The sequence below is a fragment of the Strigops habroptila genome, chromosome 1, assembly GCF_004027225.2.
Source record: "Strigops habroptila isolate Jane chromosome 1, bStrHab1.2.pri, whole genome shotgun sequence".
NCBI lineage: Eukaryota > Metazoa > Chordata > Aves > Psittaciformes > Psittacidae > Strigops > Strigops habroptila.
The window spans coordinates 17,827,509-17,847,712 of NC_044277.2; the positions used below are offsets into that span (position 1 = coordinate 17,827,509).

The 20,204-nt window shown below is 41.8% G+C and overlaps 1 protein-coding gene across 1 annotated transcript; it reads right to left on the bottom strand.

The window, feature by feature from the left end:
- Positions 1-1,981: 1,981 nt before the first annotated feature.
- Positions 1,982-20,075, bottom strand: TRHR (thyrotropin releasing hormone receptor). Its single transcript, XM_030507661.1, has 3 exons — positions 18,692-20,075; positions 7,875-8,261; positions 1,982-7,093 (listed from the first exon to the last, which is right to left on the bottom strand). The coding sequence occupies exons 1-3, from the start codon at positions 19,481-19,483 to the stop codon at positions 7,088-7,090; spliced, it is 1,185 nt and encodes a 394-aa protein (XP_030363521.1). The 5' UTR covers positions 19,484-20,075; the 3' UTR covers positions 1,982-7,087.
- Between the last annotated feature and the right edge of the window lie 129 nt (positions 20,076-20,204).

The window sequence follows — 20,204 nt, forward strand, 5'->3', positions numbered from 1 at the left end:
TGTGCTACAGTCAGACAGCGATTCGCTAGTTCTTCTTTTTAAGCACTTGTTTTTAGCATGAGGGAAGATCCGCTCTCAGGTGTTCTTTCCTTACTCATAGGAGAATATCTCCATAATTTTCTAGAAGTCTCAGACCATGCAGGCATGTTCTCTTGACACAAAAGCATACAAAACCAGGCTATGATATCAAATATTGTGATATTTACCTGTTACTCAAAATTGTGGCAACATCTACTACCAAAATAAAACTGAAGCAGCTCTCAGGAAAAATATTTCATAGATATGCAAAAGTGGGAATAAATGGGAACTTGAATATTCTGAAGTAGCACAGATCATTAGGCATTCAATATTAACAAAATATACCAAATGCCATTCTCCTCACTGTTTAGCTCTATACATCAAATCACCCTTACAAGTGCATGTATGTAAAACTTCACAAGAATTTTCAAAACAATTCGAAAAACTACCTTGTGCATTTGCAATAAAAGGAAGAGAAATGCAATATAGTGCAGAGGAATAGGACAATTATGCATCTTCACCAAATAACAAAGTTCATCTGAATGGGAGCAAATAAACACTCAGCTGATAAGATCTAGAGTTGTTAGGGAAAGCTGTGGGAGTGAGGTTTGTAGTTAAACTTGACTTGCCAATCTCTCTGAGAAATCTGCTCCTGTGTTTGACAACTTCACAATAAAAGGTTTTTTAACCAGCGTTTAAGTGGAATTTGCTGTATTTCAGTTTGTGCCCATTGCCTCTTGCTTTGTCACTGAGCACCACTGAGAAGAGCCTGGGTTTACTTTCTCTCCCATCAGGTGTTTTCACATGCTGGTAATATTCCCCTGAGCCTGCTGTTCTCCAGGTTGAACAACATCAGCTCTCTCAGCCTCTCCTCACATGTCAGATGCTCCAGCTCCTTCATCTCTCCGGACTTTCACTGGACTCATCTCAGTATGTCCTCTCTTGCACTGAGGAGCCCAGCACAGGACACAACACCCCAGATGTGTCTTGCCAGTGCTGAACAGAGGGGAAGGATCATCTTTCTTTACCTACTGGCCGTGGTCTGTCTAGTGTAGCCCAGGAGATTAGTGGTCTTCTTTGCTGCAAGGTCTCATGGCTGCTTCATGGTCAGCTTGTTCACCAGGATCCACAGTGCCTCATCTCTGCAGAGCTGCTCTCCAGCAAATCAGCCTGTACTAATGTATGGGGTTATTCATTCCCAAGCAGACAACTTGAATTGGGTACTAAGTGAAAAAATTAAGAAACCTACTACCTGGGATTCACAAATGTCAGCAAGATCTGTCATGAGAATGAGCCACCTGTCTTTAGTACCACTGATAGAGCATTTACCCAAGAAATGAGAGACATACACCTGGCTTTAGTCTGGCCTCTCGGGAATTCAGCCTTTGTGTACATCCTATTCTCCAGGACAGAGAGTTTCCTATGCATTATCTGCAGGAAAATCAGAGCAGACCAAGTACTTCCACTCCTTTACTTGAGGCTGAGTCCAAGCACAAGTGGCTGACATCATGAGAAAGGTAAGGCAGTACCCACCAAGTAGGGGAACCCACTAAGCTGATTGTGGGGCGAAAGACCACAGTGGCTTCTGGTCTCTGCTTCTACTCCAAAGATTACTTTTTTTTTTTTTTTTGTCTGTTTATTTGAGGTTTTTTTGGTTTTGTGTTTGTTTAACGCTGCCCAGTGCAAAATGCGTAAGTAATCCTTGTAGCAGGGACAAGGATTCACATGAATCCTCTCCTGTTTAAGGACTGCAACTGCTAAACTACTGTCAAACTGCATTTCCTTCAGGAAACAAAGCTTGCTTTTTTGGAATGCTCATTCCCTTACAGATGACAAAGGATGTTGTTGCATTATCTGCCCATTGCCAAGGACAGGAAGGCAAAAGGTATGTATTCAAGTGGTTGTAAAAAATTAAAGTTGCAGTATAATTATCTTGTTCAACATTTATTTAGAGTAGCAATAAAATTCCATCACAGTAATGTCCAGAGTGGCATGCATCAAAGAGCTACAAAATGCTTCTTTTGAACAAAAAATATTCTTCATTTTTAGAAGGATTACATTTATGAACAGTACATTTCTCTGAACAATTTTGCAATCATATTAATAAACAAATTTATAAACCTCATGCAGTGACAAAATGAAGTCAGAATTACTCTGGGTAGGACAAAAAGTAATTCCTTCTAAACTAACTGCTCTTGAGTGAATTCAAATTTCTAGCATTCAGGTCCCATATTAAGGAATTCTGGAGTCCCAGTCACTTTGGCTGAACCTATTTCCTGGCATTTGCTGTATCCCTGTATCCCAGTAGTAATGAATGAATCAGGTGAAAACAATCCCTTATTGAAAACAACAAAACAGCAAAAAAACAATTCTGAAGAAGAAATAACAAAAAGTACTGAAAGATCATTTTGAAATTTCACTGCAGTTTGTAACAACTAAAACTGTACACAGTAGAATTCAAACAATAGTGGAGAAAGAAATAAGCATTTGCAGCATTGTTGAAAAAACAATTTATCTTTGAACGTTCTGAAAATAATTCTTTGTTTTCTTCCATGGTGACAATGATCAGATCTGTATTTTTTTATTTTTTTTATTTTTTTAGAATAGCTTTTGAAAGAACAACCAAGAAATATTTGTCTGCTTCCAAATGCCAAGACATTGATCTGAGCATTCACTGTGTACTGGGGGAGCAAAGGCGGGAGCACCTGAAGTAGTATCAGCACTTCAGTCTGTTGTATCAGATAATTGTTTTTGAAGGGAAGCTAGTGAGAGCCTTACCATTTGACTCGTGCCATTCACTTCTATGGGAGCGTCATAAATCGCTTCACACTACATTGGAGCTGCTTTGATATATCTTTAACTTTGCCCTCAGAGAAATCCTGCACTAATTTAAACCAAAGTATGTTTTAAATACACGTAACCTTTCTTACCTCCATAATTTACCAACGCTGAAGCTTCCAGTATCTCAGTATTTCACATGGGAAGTAGTCTAGCTCCAAAAGCCAGATGCTACAGCAGCATCTCTTCTGTTACATGTTGGAGAAAGTTGCACAAAAAACTGCAAAAAGACTACAATCTCTTACATCAAAGCCATCAAATGAGCATACAGACATGAATTGCCTATCAGATAATGCTTTCAAACTAAATTTTGCAAAGGAACTTGTTATCCACAAAATAAGTCTATAGAGATAAATAGTTATATTACTGCAGTCAGTAACTGACATCCAGCCACTTTCACTTCTAGCAAAAAAGTTTTATGTTATTACTAATAAACTTAAAATCACACTTTTTTTTTTAAATAAATACATACCCTCATATTTAATTACAACATCTAAGCACAAGAAAAAAAGCTGGTTGCTGTTACAAACACAAGGGCAAGCATGGAAATAGATCTAAAATCACATTAACAAGGTATCTAACAAAGTTTCGTAGTGTTAGCTGTATGAATCTGTACAAAATTAGCATAGATTTCATGAATGTTATCTATAAAGATAATCACAGCACATTTTTAATCAAAATCACACTCTTAAATCTGCAATTTTAGATATTGCATTGGTGCACACAATTTTCATTTCAATCATTTTTGTTACAGCAAATAAATATCACAATGAAATAATACCTTGCATTTTTTATTCTAAGTGATGGTGCATGCACAATTACCTACACAGATTTTAGCCCTTGATGAAATCTCACTAAGAATGTGGGCTAACATACCTCATCTGAGCATCTGAAAAAAAAAGAACTATGGAGACAGAGTCTCAGAAAGCAGAAAGTTACTTTTTAAGCAAAAGGCAAATAAAGGAATTTCTTTCTGATACTGTCAGTCTATAAGAGTTGCAGTTCAGTCTGTATTCTGAAAAGGGTCAAGATAAAAGTGTAAGTTTGTGTTGCTGTTATTACACGAATACTTAGCTCAGTTCTTCACCCAGCCAGTTGTGTTCCTAACAGCGCAGGCAGGTTTCCGTGGCAGGCATTGTTTTTGCCTGATGCTTATCATCGAGGTCTACTTGCTTTTGAAGTAAGAAAAAGACCTAGTCGTGGCACCTTTTTAGAACATCTGGCAGGTAGGGCCTGGTCTGAAAGCACTGGATAGATGTCTGACTTACAACAGCATTTGACAAGCAAAAGGATTTCCACATGCCGGTTCCACCAGCAGCCACCTCCACACGCTCCCTCTCCAGTACCAACCGGGGATCCACTTTGATTAGCTGTGAGTGGTGCTGGCCGACTGCACACGAAGGCTTTGCTCAGGCAGATAGAGGAACCTGCCTTTATTTTGAATATGTCTCTTGGCTAAGTAAATATAAATGCCTGTGTAAGGTTTCCCAGATAATTTCATTTTACTGTGACAGTTGCTTTGGAGGCAAACATTATGTGGTACTTCTCCTTGACTTCCCCTTACAATAGCAAACTAGCTTTAAACAAGTGTGAGCAGTAAAATGCTGTAGAACTATAACTTCACAACAGTCTCTATTAAGGAAAGGCTTGTTCAGAGTGTATGTCACTGTAGTGGTATTGTACATATGAGATAGAATTGCTATAAATTCTAACTCTTGAACAACATCGTATTCTTCTGACTCTTGAACACTGGCCAGCTTTACCTGCTTGGCTTCCATGTGGCTTACTCTATCATTTTATTTTTTCTTATTCAAAAGCAGCAAAGAGTCTGGACATCCCCCTTGCACCCTTTATATGGGTGTTCAGATGCCACGGTGGTGGAGCATCTGCACAGAAACAGACCTAGTGCATGTGTCTGGTGGCCTGTGCTGCTCAGGCAGACAAGCTGGCAAGCCTCAGCCCCAGTAAATCAAGTAAAAAGAGCCCCAATGCAGAGGATATACAAAACGTCATTGCAACACAGCCTGCATGGGCTCAGCTGCTGGCTCTGCTCCAGCCAAAGCTCTGTCAGGTCCTGTGCTTCCCAGGACAGTGTACAGCCTGTCCCTGATAACTGCCCACACGTGAGGTGGTTTTTCCCCCCCCCCATAATTCCAGGTAAAAGTCTTCAGAAGCAGGATATCCCTGTGGTCTTGCTCCCTCTGCTCACCAAAATGAAAAGGCAAGTGCTGATGGAAATAAAAGATAGATAGAAAGTCCTTTCTGGAGGAAGTTTGTCACATCTGTGTTGCTGATTGAAAACCTCCTGCTGTTGGTCCCTTCCATGCCCTGCCATCATTCTGTCGAACTAGAAAGTACCTGTGAAGCTCTCCAAGGTTGAAACAGAAGATAAAGCAAGGATGTGAATGGAGCAGGTTACAGACTCTTCACTTCTTCCTTGCCATCCAGATGGTGTTGAATAGGGGCTTTTGGATGCAGAAGTCAGGGATTCACATCAAAATCTAAATGTGGGGCCTATCAATATTTTCAGTTCACATGACTGTGAAAGTGGTTCGAATTGGGGAAGCAGCTGTATATGCAAAGGAAAACTGGACGGGAAAGCCTTACTAGTGCTATGAGGCTACCTCTTACATCCACACCAGATAGACAGGTGTTTTACTGGAACATTTAGGGGTTTACAGCTTTTTAAATGTCATGTAAAAAAAGCTGTGCAAAATGTTCATAGCAAACAAGAATACACAGGCATCTTCCAGAGTTTCTGTTACTGCTGCACAGGAATGGGAAAATGAAGTTCTAGCAAGAACACGAGCTGGTCTAGAGCAAAGCCAAAGCTGTTTTGACTGCAGCTACAGTAGGGAGATTGTGGTCCCAGGCTGCTTGAAATGGGCCCATGAGGGAAGAGCATGCCAACAGCATTGCTGGCAAGTGAGAAGCCATGGTGACTTCTCTTCTGACAACGTTTTTATGCCCCGAAGTTTTTTAATGGATAATCTTTGAGAAAAAATAAAAAATAAAAAAAGAGTAATTTTTCACTGAATTTTCCTCTTTTCCCCAGACATCTGTACCAAACTTATAAACCCCCTGTAGCAGTCTAAGACACAACTATTGTTGAACCAAGATAATATTAACTAGTAAAAGTCTGTAGAATAGTCTTCAGTACCTGTCAAGCTCCAACAGGATTCAACATTAGCTGAAATTTACATTTAAAGTGGTACATATATATATAATCCTATGATCATAGAATCACAGAATGGTTTGTGTTGGAAGGGACTTTAAAAATCATCTAGTTCTAACCCCCCTGCCATGGGCCGGGACACCTTTCACTAGACCAGGTTGATCAAAGTCCCATCCAGCCTGGCCTTGAACACTGCCAGAGATGGGGCAGCCACAACTTCTCTAGGCAGTCTGTTCCAGTGTCTTACCACCTTCATAGCAAAGAACTTCTTCCTAATATCTAATCTAAATCTACCTTCTTTCAGTTTAAAAGTATTCCCCCTTGTCTTATCCTTACATGCCCTTGTAAAAAGTCTAGATTGACAAAAAATAAAGCTTTTTTTAAAGCTTCTTATTGAGTTTTTAATTTGTTTATTCCCTGCTGCAAATTCATTGAATGGTCTTCCTATTTCATGCAGTTCAAAGTTAAAAAAAAAAAAACAAAGACAAAATTTGTGCTCTTTTCCATCAGATGTCTGCTTATTGAAGTGTGTAAAGATGCTTGTAATTAGATTTGCACTGATGTGGGTTGGGGAAGTCAAAGGTAGGTGATCACTGCAGTCAGCAGCGGTTCTGGGTGCTGTGGGACGAGCACTGCTGGTTCTGCCTGATGCAGCCACGCAGGAGGGCAGCTCCTCTCCTCACCTCTCAGCCTCATGGGAGGTGAACATCATCTGCTGCCCCTCTCTGCATCCAAGGAGATGTCCTGGGCAGCCTTGCTCTTTCTGAGAACAGACCACTCTTTGGCTGATACATGAGACGAAGGACTTGGGTATTCCACTGTAGCCAACTCATCTGCTTAAGATTGTCTTAAGTGTTTCATTCAGTTAGACTCAGTAGTATATTCTTTTTGCTCCCCAGGATGCAGCTTTTTCTTCTAAGACACAGACAGGTGTGTAGACATGTATGGTAACTCCTGCAATTGTGTGAGCAGAAATGCCTTTACATTTCATACAGGTTGGTGGGAACACAGCATCCAAAGGTTTTATATGGCTGTGTTCTCAGGACAAGGTGGGCCTCAGGCCTGAAAATAAGGAGAGAAAAAGCAAACTGAGAAAGAAATATTTTTCATTTTCATATCATCTGCAAAAGGAAGTGAAAAGCTAAGCCTTTCTGTGGATCTTTTGTATGGTAAGAGCTAAGGTATACAAGTTTCTGAGCATTTAAGTAGTATTGTGCAAAAAAGCATTATGAAAACAGTAACATGCATTATCATATAGAAGAGAGATGGGTTAGAGAGATGTGCTGCACACAGGGATGGTGCAGGTAGCATGGAAATGGATGTGACTTTCAGGACCAGAATGCTGGTGTGGGGAAGGTCTGTGTCTTCTTTTAGCACCAGCCGCATGGTGGCACTGGGCTAGTCAACCCCGAGCAGGAGCCAGGGTATGAGGTACAAGAAAACTCGCTGTTGCCTTCCTGTGGGCAGCCAGAGCACACCAGGAGGAATCACTGAGCTCAGACACCAATGCCCACTCTCCAGCCAGACATGTGCAAGAGGCACCATGCCCAAAGCACCACTCTGATGCTCCACCACTACCTTCTGCTCATCAGGGAGTAAAGCTTAACCTGCATGTTTCTCATCATCCTTCCCCATACCGAGATCCTCCCAGTCACGTCATGTATCACTTTCCAGAGCTGGGCAGTTCTCCCACCCTACCATGCCCTGTTTGATGGTGCATCATCTGTCACTGCCAGCCTCCCCTGGTCCCAGCTGAGAGCTAGCCCAGCACAGCCGCATGCACATGAACATGCTCTGGTTCGTAAGAACTCTACACCAAACATTAAAATACATTAGCTGTTACCTCAGATGACAAACATGTGTCGCCAAGGGACAGTTTTGCAGAGGACAGATAGGTATTGGTGACAGTAATATCTTCTAGCTCAGTGCTGAAGTGATCAGACTCTTTGACAGCGTTATAATTTAGGGCCATGTTGTAATTTTCCGTTTTCTTCTCCCGTTTCTGCTGGTAGTTGCAGAGTTTCCTGAAAGCTGCTCTGAATTTCTGGGACATGAGGTTGTAAATTATGGGATTGATGGCACTATTTAAATAGATACAGATTCTGCAAAATAGCAGGAACCAGTTTTCTTGGAAGGGACTGGAGAGAAAGGAATTGACCACAACCAGTGTGCGGTAGGGCATCCATAGAAATGCAAATAGGATCACAACCACGGCCAACATCTTGGTAACCTAGGGAAGCACAGAGGAAGACAGAAGAGGGGTGGGTTAGAACTCATCTTGGAACGAACATGTGAATTGCTACATCTCTAGGGCCAATGAAAACAAAAACAAAGCTCTCCAGCTGGGAATTTCTGATCAACGTTTGATGCAGAAAGGCTTTCTAGAGTAACAAGGACAAAAATACCTGGTTCTAAATTCTTCCTAGTTTTTGTTAAATGACTCTTTCTAGGTGACATCCCAATAAGCTAATTGTTGCAGACCTTGGACTTTGCAACTTCTCAAGCTAGAAGGAGATTTTGATTCAAATGGAGAAAAAGGGGTCTAAAGCCATTTGTTCCAACCACGTTAGATCTCCTTCTCCAGAGTAGTATAGTCTGTAGAGTAATTGAACCTGAAACCTGTTCAGATTATCTGCTTTAACAGCCACCCTAAAAATATTTCCAAAAACCCAAAAAAATGCAAATAAAAATTAGATATATTTCTATTCCTCAAATCCTCAATATTTAATTAGATCTTCATTATTTGATATTTACTCTGAAACGTCAATTAAAGTTTACATAGCCAGGGAAAAAAAAAATTGTCAATAAAATTTGATCACTATAAGAACTTTGATCTATTGTGTGAATTTGGCGTGAATAAAGAAAAAAACAGCCTTTGGGGATACCCAGGATAGATGAAATGAAGTGAACAAGAAATAATAAAAATATAAGAAAAACCCCCACTACTGTAAAAGGAGTTGTTCTCTTATAAATAGTTTAATTCTGAATTCTAGTATATATGGTATTTTATAGTCTCTACATTAAACGAAATTTGAAAAAAATTAATAACGCAGAAAGTACAGTGAGATGTGACAGTGGGATAGTACGGTGGCACGGCCTCACGTAAGTCAGCAGATGACTTGGCTAACTCTGCGTGCATGAACTGGAAGGCATTGGCACTGGTTTTGGTGAGCTACAACTGCTTCTTTGGCTGTGATTTGTTTTACTATTTCCTTTCTTCTTGACATAAACCTGTTGTTGCCTATTGATAGACTAAAGAACTACTTTTTACCTTCTCTTTAGTCCTTCTTTCTGGGTACCTGAAGTTACACTTCAATGAAACAGCGACTCCTGTAACCAGAGGATACATTCTGGCTATGTAGATTATAATTTCATTGCTCACAGAAAGGATAGATGTTGATAATCATGAGTTTGAATTGCTTGCAGGAGGACAGTCAGCTCCATTAAAATCACTCTTAAATACATGCTAGTAAAACATGATTAAAAGGCTTTGAATGATTTCATATTAATCCATACTTCAAGTGTACTCGGAATATTAGAATCATAGAATCACAGAATCGTAGGGGTTGGAAAGGACCTTAAGATCATCTAGTTCCAACCCCCCTGCCATGGGCAGGGACACCTTGCCCTAAACCACGTGGTCCAAGGCTCTGTCCAACCTGGCCTTGAACACCGCCAGGGATGGAGCATCCACAACCTCCCTGGGCGACCCATTCCGGTGCTTCACCACCCTCACTGTAAAGAACTTCTTCCTCATATCTAGTCTAAACTTCCCCTGTTTCAGTTTGAAGCCATTACCCCTTGTCCTACCACTACAGTCCCTAAGGAAGAGTCCCTCCCCAGCATCCTTGTAGACCCCCTTCAGATACTGGAAGGCTGCTATGAGGTCTCCACGCAGCCTTCTCTTCTCCAGGCTGAACAGCCCCAACTTTCTCAGCCTGTCTTCATATGGGAGGTGCTCCAGCCCTCTTATCATCCTCGTGGCCCTCCTCTGGACTCGCTCCAACAGCTCCATGTCCTTTTTATGTTGAGGACACCAGAACTGTACGCAGTACTCCAAGTGAGGTCTCACAAGAGCAGAGTAGAGGGGCAGGATCACCTCCTTCGACCTGCTGGTCACGCTTCTTTTGATGCAGCCCAGGATACGGTTGGCTTTCTGGGCTGCAAGCGCACACTGAAGCTGGCTCACGTTAAGCTTCTCATCAACCAACACCTCCAAGTCCTTCTCCACAGGGCTGCTCTGAATCTCTTCTCTGCCCAACCTGTAGCAGTGCCTGGGATTGCCCCAACCCAGGTGTAGGACCTTACACTTGGCTTGGTTAACCTTCATAAGGTTGGCATCGGCCCACCTCACAAGCGTGTCAAGGTCCCTCTGGATGGCATCCCTTCCCTCCAGCGTATCAACCGAACCACACAGCTTGGTGTCGTCGGCAAACTTGCTGAGGGCGCACTCAATCCCACTGTCCATGTCACCAACAAAGATGTTGAACAGGACCGGTCCCAACACCGATCCCTGAGGGACACCACTCGTTACAGGTTTCCAACTGGACATCGAGCCATTTACCACAACTCTTTGCGTGCGGCCATCCAGCCAGTTTTTTATCCACTGAGTGGTCCATCTATCAAATTGATGTCTCTCCAATTTAGAGACAAGGATGTCATGCGGGACAGTGTCGAACGCTTTGCACAAGTCCAGGTAGATGACGTCAACTGCTCTGCCCCTGTCCATCAGTTCCGTGGCTCCATCATAGAAGGCCACCAAATTGGTCAGGCAGGATTTCCCCTTAGTGAAGCCATGTTGGCTGTTGGCTGTCACCAACCACCTCGTTGTTTTTCATGTGCCTTAGCATGTTTTCCAGGAGAAACTGTTCCAAGATTTTGCCAATGACATCATATTCCCGTAGCCTTGTACACATCTCTAATTCCTCTTGCTTGTTCCCCATACTACGGGCGTTTGTATAGAGGCATCTGAGCCGAGCTCCAAATGCAGCCAACTCAATGGCTGGGGCAGCTGGAACATCTCTACATCGCTCCAAGCACTTATTACAGGTGCTGGCAACTGACCAGGAGTGTTGGGATGGATCAATGCTCCCCTCCCCCAACGCATCTAGTTTAAAGCTTTCTTGACCAGCCTGGCAAGCCTCCTACCAAAACAGCTCTTCCCCTTCTTTGTCAGACCAGCTCCACCAGCCTCCAGTAGATCTGGCCTCCCAAATGGAGCCCCATGTTCTAAATAGCCAAACCCCTGACTATGGCACCACCATTCTAACCATTTATTAACCTGCCAAACGCACCTAGCTTTTTTAAGGTCCTCCCCTTTGTCCTGGAGAATAGATGAAAAAGCTATCTGAGCACCAGAGCCCCTAACCACCTCTCCCAAGGCTCTGTACTCCTTCTTATTGTTCTCCAGGTTACTGCTATCTATATCTCTAGCACCCACATGGACCACTAGAAGGGGGTAATAGTCAGCAGGACTTACTAGAGCAGGCAGCCTCTCAGCAACATCCCTGATCCGAGCCCCTGGCAGGCAACACACCTCCCTCGAGACTGGATCAGGCCGGCAGATGGGTGCCTCTGTGCACTTAGGAAGTGCTTGAGATTGAATGTCTTCCTGGCTGCACACAACCATTCTTCAAGCCCTGTCTTTTGGTTTCTGAGAACATTCTGAAAAATATTTAAAATTTTTTTTCTAAACAGATTTCCAATATTTTGATTCTGAACTAGTATTCTCTGTTTCCTTCTTGCTCCGAAACCTTGTCATTCTAAGGTAGTGCTTTTACAAGACATTTTCATTACCATGGTACTCACAGTTCACTAGTTGCTTCCTTTTTTGAATACTAATCTGTCTTAAATTGATAGGTAAAAGTAATAGTCATACTTACTAAGTTACTGTGCTATAGAGTTACTCTGGTGTTTTAAAGACGTAACAGTATCATTCTTATTATTCTTTCTTGTTCTTGGTGGTGTTCATTGCGATGCAGAAAGATTGAGTATGCCAGTCTGTGATTTTGTAATCCAAAAGAAGTTGTACAATGAGGAAGATTAAATAAATAAAATATAACTGTAAGTGAAACCAAGTGATATGATTGAGTATTCCATGTAAGCCATAGAAAACGCATGTTGCATTGCAAGCTGAAATATGTGCTTGCTCTGCTGTGAGAGAACAGAGGTGTTTCTATGTGATACAGGCCATCAAGTACTGTGTCAGTGTCTAAAAGAGAGGACTTTTTCTAGAGAGTAACCTACCTATTTTAATTTACTGTGGAGAGGTGTTAGATAATTTGATTGGACTAAGCAACTAACTTTGTGAGATATACATAATGTAATTCTCCCTCTCTACTCAGCCCTGGTGAGGCCTCACCTGCACTTGTGTCCAGTTCTGGGATCCCCAGTACAAGAGAGACATGGAGCTTCTGAAGCAAGTCCAGCCAAGGGCTACTGGAATGATTAAGGGTCTGGAGCATCTCTCATACGAGGAAAGGCTGAGGGAGCTGGACCTGTTCAGCCTAGAGAAGACTCAGGGGGGATCTGATCAATGTGTATAATTATCTGAAGGAAGGGTGTTAAGAGGACAGGCCCAATTCTTCTTGGTGGTGCCAGTTGATAGGACAAGAGGCAATGTGCATAAACTAAAACACAGGAAGTTCCACCTGAGCGTGAGGAAGAACTTCGTTACTGTGAGGGTGCCTAAGCATTGGAATAGAATGCCCAGAGAGGAGGTTGTGGAGTCCCTTTCACTGGAGAGATATTTAAGAGCCATTTGGACACAATCCTAAGCAATGAATGTGCCCTAGGTGACCCTGCTTGAGTGGGGAGGTTGGACTAGATGACCCCTGGTGGTCCCTTCCAACCTCAAGCATTCTGTGTTTCTGTGATTTTGTGATTCTGTGAGTGTTAAGTGTGTTGGATCCCATCTCAAGTATAAGCAGACATGTTTGACATCTAAGGCTGTATTTATTTTTCACAGTCCTTGATACCTGAGGAAACTCAGAATTCCTTTGGAGAAAGTATGTAATCTACCTGCAAATATCTAATTCAGTGTTCATATTATGGATGGACAAGAAAAAAATCTGGGACATGTTGACTGAACTAGGTGGGATAAAATGGAAGTGTGGGAAAGATCAATACAGCCAGAACTAGGATGTGATCTGGTGGACTGGACAGGGGGGTAACATATGGGAAAGAGAAAAGGAAGCGAAGAGAAAAGGAAGCACATAGCTCAAATTGTGATTCCATGAGCACATCAGCCAGACAATCCCTGGGCTCTTAGCTGCCATAAGGGTGGTGCTGTAAATGAAAAAGCAAAGAAAAAGAAGTGCGGAGATTAATTTATTACATTTATGGTACTTTATGGTGTAAAGATGCAGAAAGGAAGATTGTGAGTAAAGACTAAAGAATTATTAGCTTGAATTTCAGGCATGTGTTACGTAGAAGCTGTAATGTATGTGAATGTGAGTTAAATATGAACTGCTGCTTGATAGAGGCAATGAGCTGATTATATTGAATCTGGTTTGTCTGCAATTTTTCGTAATGGACAATCTGGCCAAACCTTTGGTACAGGCACTTGTATTTTTTCCAGATTGAATTTATGCGCACACATTACTATTTATGTGCGATAAATGCCTGTAACTGCAGTTAATGTTTGCTCAGTTGCTATTCGTTTTGATTAGGATACAGTCAGCGAATGTGTTTTCAGGAAACAACAATATGGATGGCTTGCAAGTACCAATAACAGGCCATTTTGGAATAGCAAAGACACAAATTGGTAAACTAATGTAATTATATGCATGCCTGAAAAGTAAAAGATCTAACTGTTGCATCTGCCTTTGCAACTGCAATGAAGAAACCAATGCAAAGTGGCAGAAGAACAGCTACCTCGGAGGCTAGCAAGCCAGATGTCTTCAGTCTACCACAGCACCACTGAAAGTGGTATTATCAGTAAGGTTGGACTGCATGATCTGCAGAGGTGCCTGCCAGACCCAGTGATTCTGTGAAATCATAACAAAGAATTGGAGGGAAATTTCTTTAATCTAAGGTCCTGAACGATCTGGGATGAAGTCTCTTCTTAGCTCATGATCCTTTGGGTCACATTCAATCTTTCTTGCCACTACACGCAGTTTTTACCGTAGTTCCATGACAACAATTAGAGTTCCCTAGTGCTTCATGAGGTCCAGGATTCCTTAGATAGAATCATAGAATATGTTTGTAATTGGACTGCTTCGAATTCATAGTCCGTATTTTCTGGTGAGTGAGTAGAAATTGACTTCAATTCACTTCCTTGGGACTTGTGATCATCTGTACAAATGATCATATAGTTGTTAAATAAATCTTAACACTGAATTTGCATTGAAGTTCTTTCTTTGTCTCTGAATCACATAAATAGGACTTTGAACTGTCTGGCCTTAAGAGATGCTCTTTGTCATGATACCATCCTCTAATCTTCTTGATCTTTCCTCTGTTAAGCTTTGAAGTTTCAGCTACTGTGACCTGGGTTCAGCTGAAGGGTGCTGGAATATTGTACTTTCTCAGCTTCCCTCCTGTTCAACTTGAGGAAATGTGTACACCAGAATTGTATCATTCTGTTTTCTCAGAGCTATATATGAACTTCAGTCTAGCAAGGTTATTTTCTATGCAAAGCACAGATGAAAGCCCATTCAACACAGTCGTCACGAGCTCCATCAGACCTAATAGGTGTTTAAGATTTTTCTTTAGGCACAAACTAAACACATGCTTGAAGGTTTAACTGCATGTTTCAATACTGTAAACAAACGTAACACTATTTGATTCCTCAGGGCCTAATGGCATGGAGTCTTGAGCACAAACCAATTCCTCTGAAGATGGAGCATACCAGTATCTTACTTTCTTCTGGCAGAGATCTTCCCTCAGGACAAAGTCAGGTGTCATCTATTGACTTGTAGTGGCTGATCAAAAGCTTTGCAAAGGAAATAAATGACTCTTACTGCTTTCCGCAAAAAGTGGATCACAGGATTTAGTTTTTGACAAAGAAGAGGCAAAATGAACTGGTGTCTGTGCCTTCTGGGACACCAGGAGTGTGATGGAAAGTATAAAGTGAATTGGAAGTGTACTCCCATGTACGAAGGAAAGCCAGCGCCTGGCTGTCAGTAAAACTAGTTTGTTTGGGTTTTTTTTAAAAAAAAACCCAAACTTTTAGTACATCTATCATACCCTGCTATTCAGTACAGTTCTGCAAAACAGAATAAATATTGCATGAGTGTCATTGATTTAGCTCTTCAACAGTGGATGCAAGAATGGAGTTTGGCGCATCCTATGGGCATGTATTGGTGCTCCTTTCCTTGGTAGAACTGTAGTTTGCAGTGTAAACAAATATCTCATAATTTCAGTAATTGTCCAATATCAGCAGTAACAGATGTACAGCGAAACAAAAATGTATTGGAAATGGAGATATTATTTTATGAGAAAATAAAGCTTTTTTTGTGTCTTTCCCTCTCTTTCGACATTTTTTAAAAAAGGACTGATTTTTGTACCTGGTTTTGGCTTTTTTGTTGGGGCTTGTTTTTTTTTTTTGCTCATCTTCTTCCTTGTTCAGTATGTCTGGCAGTGCTTTGAATGAAAACTTCAGGAGGGCCTGAAGAGTACTTTGAAGGCTTTGTCCATTGGTGGCTCTTGATTTGGGGATATTGATCCTTTAGTAAACAGATTTTGTTCCTGCTAGCTTTCCAAACACTGTAATGAAATAAATATTTCCTAGAACTAGTTCAGTGACATTTAAATCATGTGGCAGGGAATGGAATAAGTAAGTAGACGACCACTTTCTACTTGGAAGAACTGATTTCCATTCATTGGAGGTGTGCTATAGCTTTATTCAGAGCACGCCCCTAGGCATCTCACATCAAAAATATATTAAAATAGGCTTGACTCGCCTTTACAAAATATATTCCAGGCCTTCTTTCTAAATCATAGAATGCTCTAAATTGTCATTCTATTTTGAAAACAAAAAGTCCTTTGACCACCTGATGACTGCTTTTTTGCCCTTCAGTGCTGGCATTACATCAGAGACTGAAAATACCTGTTCTAATGAAGCTGAACATGGTCCATCTGTTCTCCCTCAGCAATAGCCACGTCCCTCCTCCTGTTTATCTCACTGTTGAGCTTCCCACCCGCCCCCTTCTCCTCAGCTTAAGTAAATGGCCTCCACAGTTATAAGGAAATGGTTATTTTATTTTATATTTGCTTCCTTCCTGAGCAGAGAGCTCTTCTAGATGGAGAAATCAATTCACATACTGCCATGTTGGATTAATCCTCATGAAGAAATTCCTAAGTTAAACCTTCATGATTGATAGTTGAAGAAACCTATCTAACTTACTGTTGTATTCTGGTGCATTATATAAATGTGAGCTCATAGTAGATTAAGTGTAATAATAATTAATCATAATCACTCAGTGGAACTGTATTGAATTCCCATGTCCAAGTTGGGAAGTTGCATGGGTGGCCTTTCTGAGAAGAGGCCTGGGTCTGCCCTGTGCTAGACACAAGCAGTTCTATCCAGCTCCAGCAAACCCACCACAGGACACAGCTGAGCCCATCAGCCAAGCTGGCAGCGCCTGTGTGAAAATGTATTTAAGAAAAACCAAAAATGCTGGAGAGAGAACGGGGAGAAGAGAACAAAAGAGTGAGAAATAGGAGAGGGAATATCAAAGTCAGAGAGGAGGCTTCTTGGCAAAGCAAGCACCACTTGACGGGATTGCAGCCCATGGAGGACGCACAGTGAAACAGAGAGAAAGAGTGAGAAGGAAAGAGTGACAGAGACGAATCTCTGCAACCTGACCACAACACTCCCTGGACCCATGCTGCTGGTTGCCTCATGGAAGCAATTGAGTATAACTCGTGCCTATAGCAAGGGGCAATAAACTGGCAATAAATAAAGTTAAGTTTCCCCAAGTTGAGTCTGCATTTCTCATGAGAACTACTGATAACTGATCTTCCTATCTTTATCTTGACCCATGAGCTTTCTTGCTCCTTTTCTTCCAATTTTCATGGGATTTGAGAATGAGCAAGCAGCTGGGTGGATGTTTGGATGCTAGCCAGAGCCAACCCACCACAGGAACATGCACAGATTTCATTCTGTAGAATGATCTTGGGTAGATATGAGAACTGTCACAGAAATAGGAAGACTACACCACATTTTCAGTCACTTTTTCTACAGATCACATGCTGGACATTGTATGCAACTCCATCATTGTAGTGCAAGCACAGTTCAGAGAAGGAATATCACATTGCAATCCTCACATTTAGGTTTCATAATATAACAGTATCCGCATTCAGCAATGCTCAAGGTAAAAAATCGGTCTGTTTTTCAAGTGATAAATACACGTAATCAAGCATGTATACTAAAGTGATATTGAGAACTTGAAAAGCAGATTATCTTGTTCTTCTACTAATTAATGGACAAAGAAAAACAAGATTAAACACATCTACTTTGACTATCAGCTATAATTGGAGACACATAGTTAAGTATAACCTAGCCCTCATGTTTCAGTTAAGCATAGTTCTAATGCTCTGAGAGGGCTCCGTGCTCTAGCAGGCAGCTCAGCTAACTTTTGAGGTCAGTGCCATCTCTGTAACAAGGGAAAATGGTCCCTCTCATTAAACCATAGCAATCTACATAAAATAAGAAGAATATAAAGTTCAACCTGTCACCCAAGAAGGGCACTCAGCTTGTTTGAAAGGCTGCACAGCTCAGCTTTGCTTCCCAAGGGAACTGGACAGTGCAGGGAGGTAGAAGCATCCCACTTTGCAAATGAGCTGCTGAGGGGTGTGAGCCAAGCCACTCACATCAAGCTGCCTGACCCACTGAAGCCTGCTCCTGAGATCCCACTGGGAAGCGATGTGCCCTGCATTTCTCAGCACTGCGCCTGGCTGTGCTACTTGCTGCCTGCTGTGTGATTGTGAGGCACTCTGGTTTATTGCAAATAGACATAAATTAATCTACTAACTATAGTTTACTTGTATAATTACACATTGCAGCATACATATTTAACAATATTAAAAGAAGCTAGTCGAACCTATGCCTCAGATTTGAGGCATCAATACATAAAGCTATTTTATGAGACACAGAATAGCAAAGATATTTAGCATTTACAAAGCACTTTTATATACAGACTTGCTTAAGCAGACTTTTCCCACCAGAGCTATAGGCAGGAAAAGTAACAACTTTACTGTGTTTGCAGAGTGACGCAGTGCCTGCGCTGGGACAAAACCCCCAGTCTCCCAAATTCCAGGATTAGTTCTTTCTCTTTAGATCTCAAAAATAACTTGAGTCACTCTGTATATGTGGCAGGAGTACTAGCATGTTGTAATATAAATTATGGTTAAAAATGTTTCATTCTTTATTGATACTTCCTAATTGTTTTTTGATATAGGAAATAAAATACTATTTGTTTTTCAGTTCTTGCAGCAGGTAATAATGAATAGGCAAGAAAAATACATATTTATATGTATGTATATATGTATAACAGAATTTCATCTTGCTTACTTACCAAAAAGGAAGAATATATATATGTGTATATTTTTATATATATATATATACACATATGAACCCCCTTCACAGGTTTAGACTGGTGATCTCTAAAACTAGTTGGGTTGAGGTCTCAGAAAGCCATTTCAAGCTGCTGTTCCTACCTGCCTTCGAGAAGCAACAGTGCTATTGAAATTCCTGTTAGTCATCTTGGAATTCACAGGCTTGCTTTGGTGAGCAACGTCATTCCTCCATGTCTTAGAGTTCTCTTTTGGGTCCGAAGGGATGGGGTTCAGGAAGAGTATTCTAGCAATCAGGCCATAGAGGACAGTAGCCAGTACCATTGGCAAAACATAAAATATGCCAAAGTCCATCATGTAGATAGGAGAATAATAGCTCCTAGACACCTTATAGCCACAGGACACAACAGTAGTGTCTTTGTAGACTACTGTATTAAGGTCCAGCAAGAAAAACCAGAGCATACAATATATGGAGGTGAAAGCCCAGACAAAAATAATGATCTTTTTAGCTCTTGAAAAAGTACATAGGAACTGAGCCTTGATTGGGTGGCAGATGGCTATGTATCTCTCAATGGTGAAGGCAGTGATGGAAAAAGAAGAAGCATTGATCCCTAGGTACTGGAGATAAGTGATGCAGAGACACCCCACATAGCCATACACCCAAGATCTATACAGGCTTTCTGTGATATTGGGTAGTCCTGCAGCCGCAAGCACCATGAGATCTGCCACAGCCAGACTCACCAAGTAGCAATTAGTGGGAGTTCTCATATGTTTGGTTCTGAGGACCACCAGAACCACCATGATGTTGCCCACGATGCCCAGTCCGCAGATGAGGAGGACCAAGAGGATGGTAACCACTTGGTATTCAGCTGTAACGATCTCCTGGCTTGATGGCAGCCCAGTTTGGTTCTGCTCGTCTGCTGTGCCATTCTCCATCTTCACCAGCTCGATGCTGCTTCTGCTCAGCACTTGGTCTCAGCACATGTTCTCCATGGTCCTCTGCGAAAGGGTGAGTAGAGCAGAGCATGGGTGATATGTAGCCCCAGAGCACATTCTCCACGTAGTCACAGTCCCATGCCTGCACTGTCCTCCACTCCCCCCAAAAGCACCTGGGCTTTCAGTCTTTGCAAATTCAATTGCCAGACAAGTTAATCCCTTTAAGACTCCAGCTCATTTGAACAGGTTAAAAAGCTGTTTTCTCATAGCTAGCTTGAGGCATTCAGGAGAACACAGGGGTGTGAGCTTTCCCCCGTGCAGAGGAGGAGGTGGCAGCAGCAAGGGGAGCAGAGCTCTCCTGCACTGCCAGCTGGCTAAAGCGTTGCACGGGACTGAGCTGATCCAGCCCAGGCAGACTTTAGCATCACTGTTTTCCAGGAGGAGTCACAGCATACCGAGGGTGGAGACAGCAGCGGGAGGTGAAAGGAGGGTGATTTGTGAAGCCCCACAGGTTTTCTGCTTCACACTGCTTTTCTTCTGTGTCTCACACAGCTATCTCGTGTATCGATCACATTGATCCACCCACGGAAACAAAGGGGAGATTGACTGGCAGCAAAAATACATCAATTTCTAAAATTCCAGCTTTTCCTGTGCCCCTGTCCTTGTGAAACTGACGGTAATTTACACTTGTCTCCTGCTTTTCAGGGAGCTGTAAGAGTCC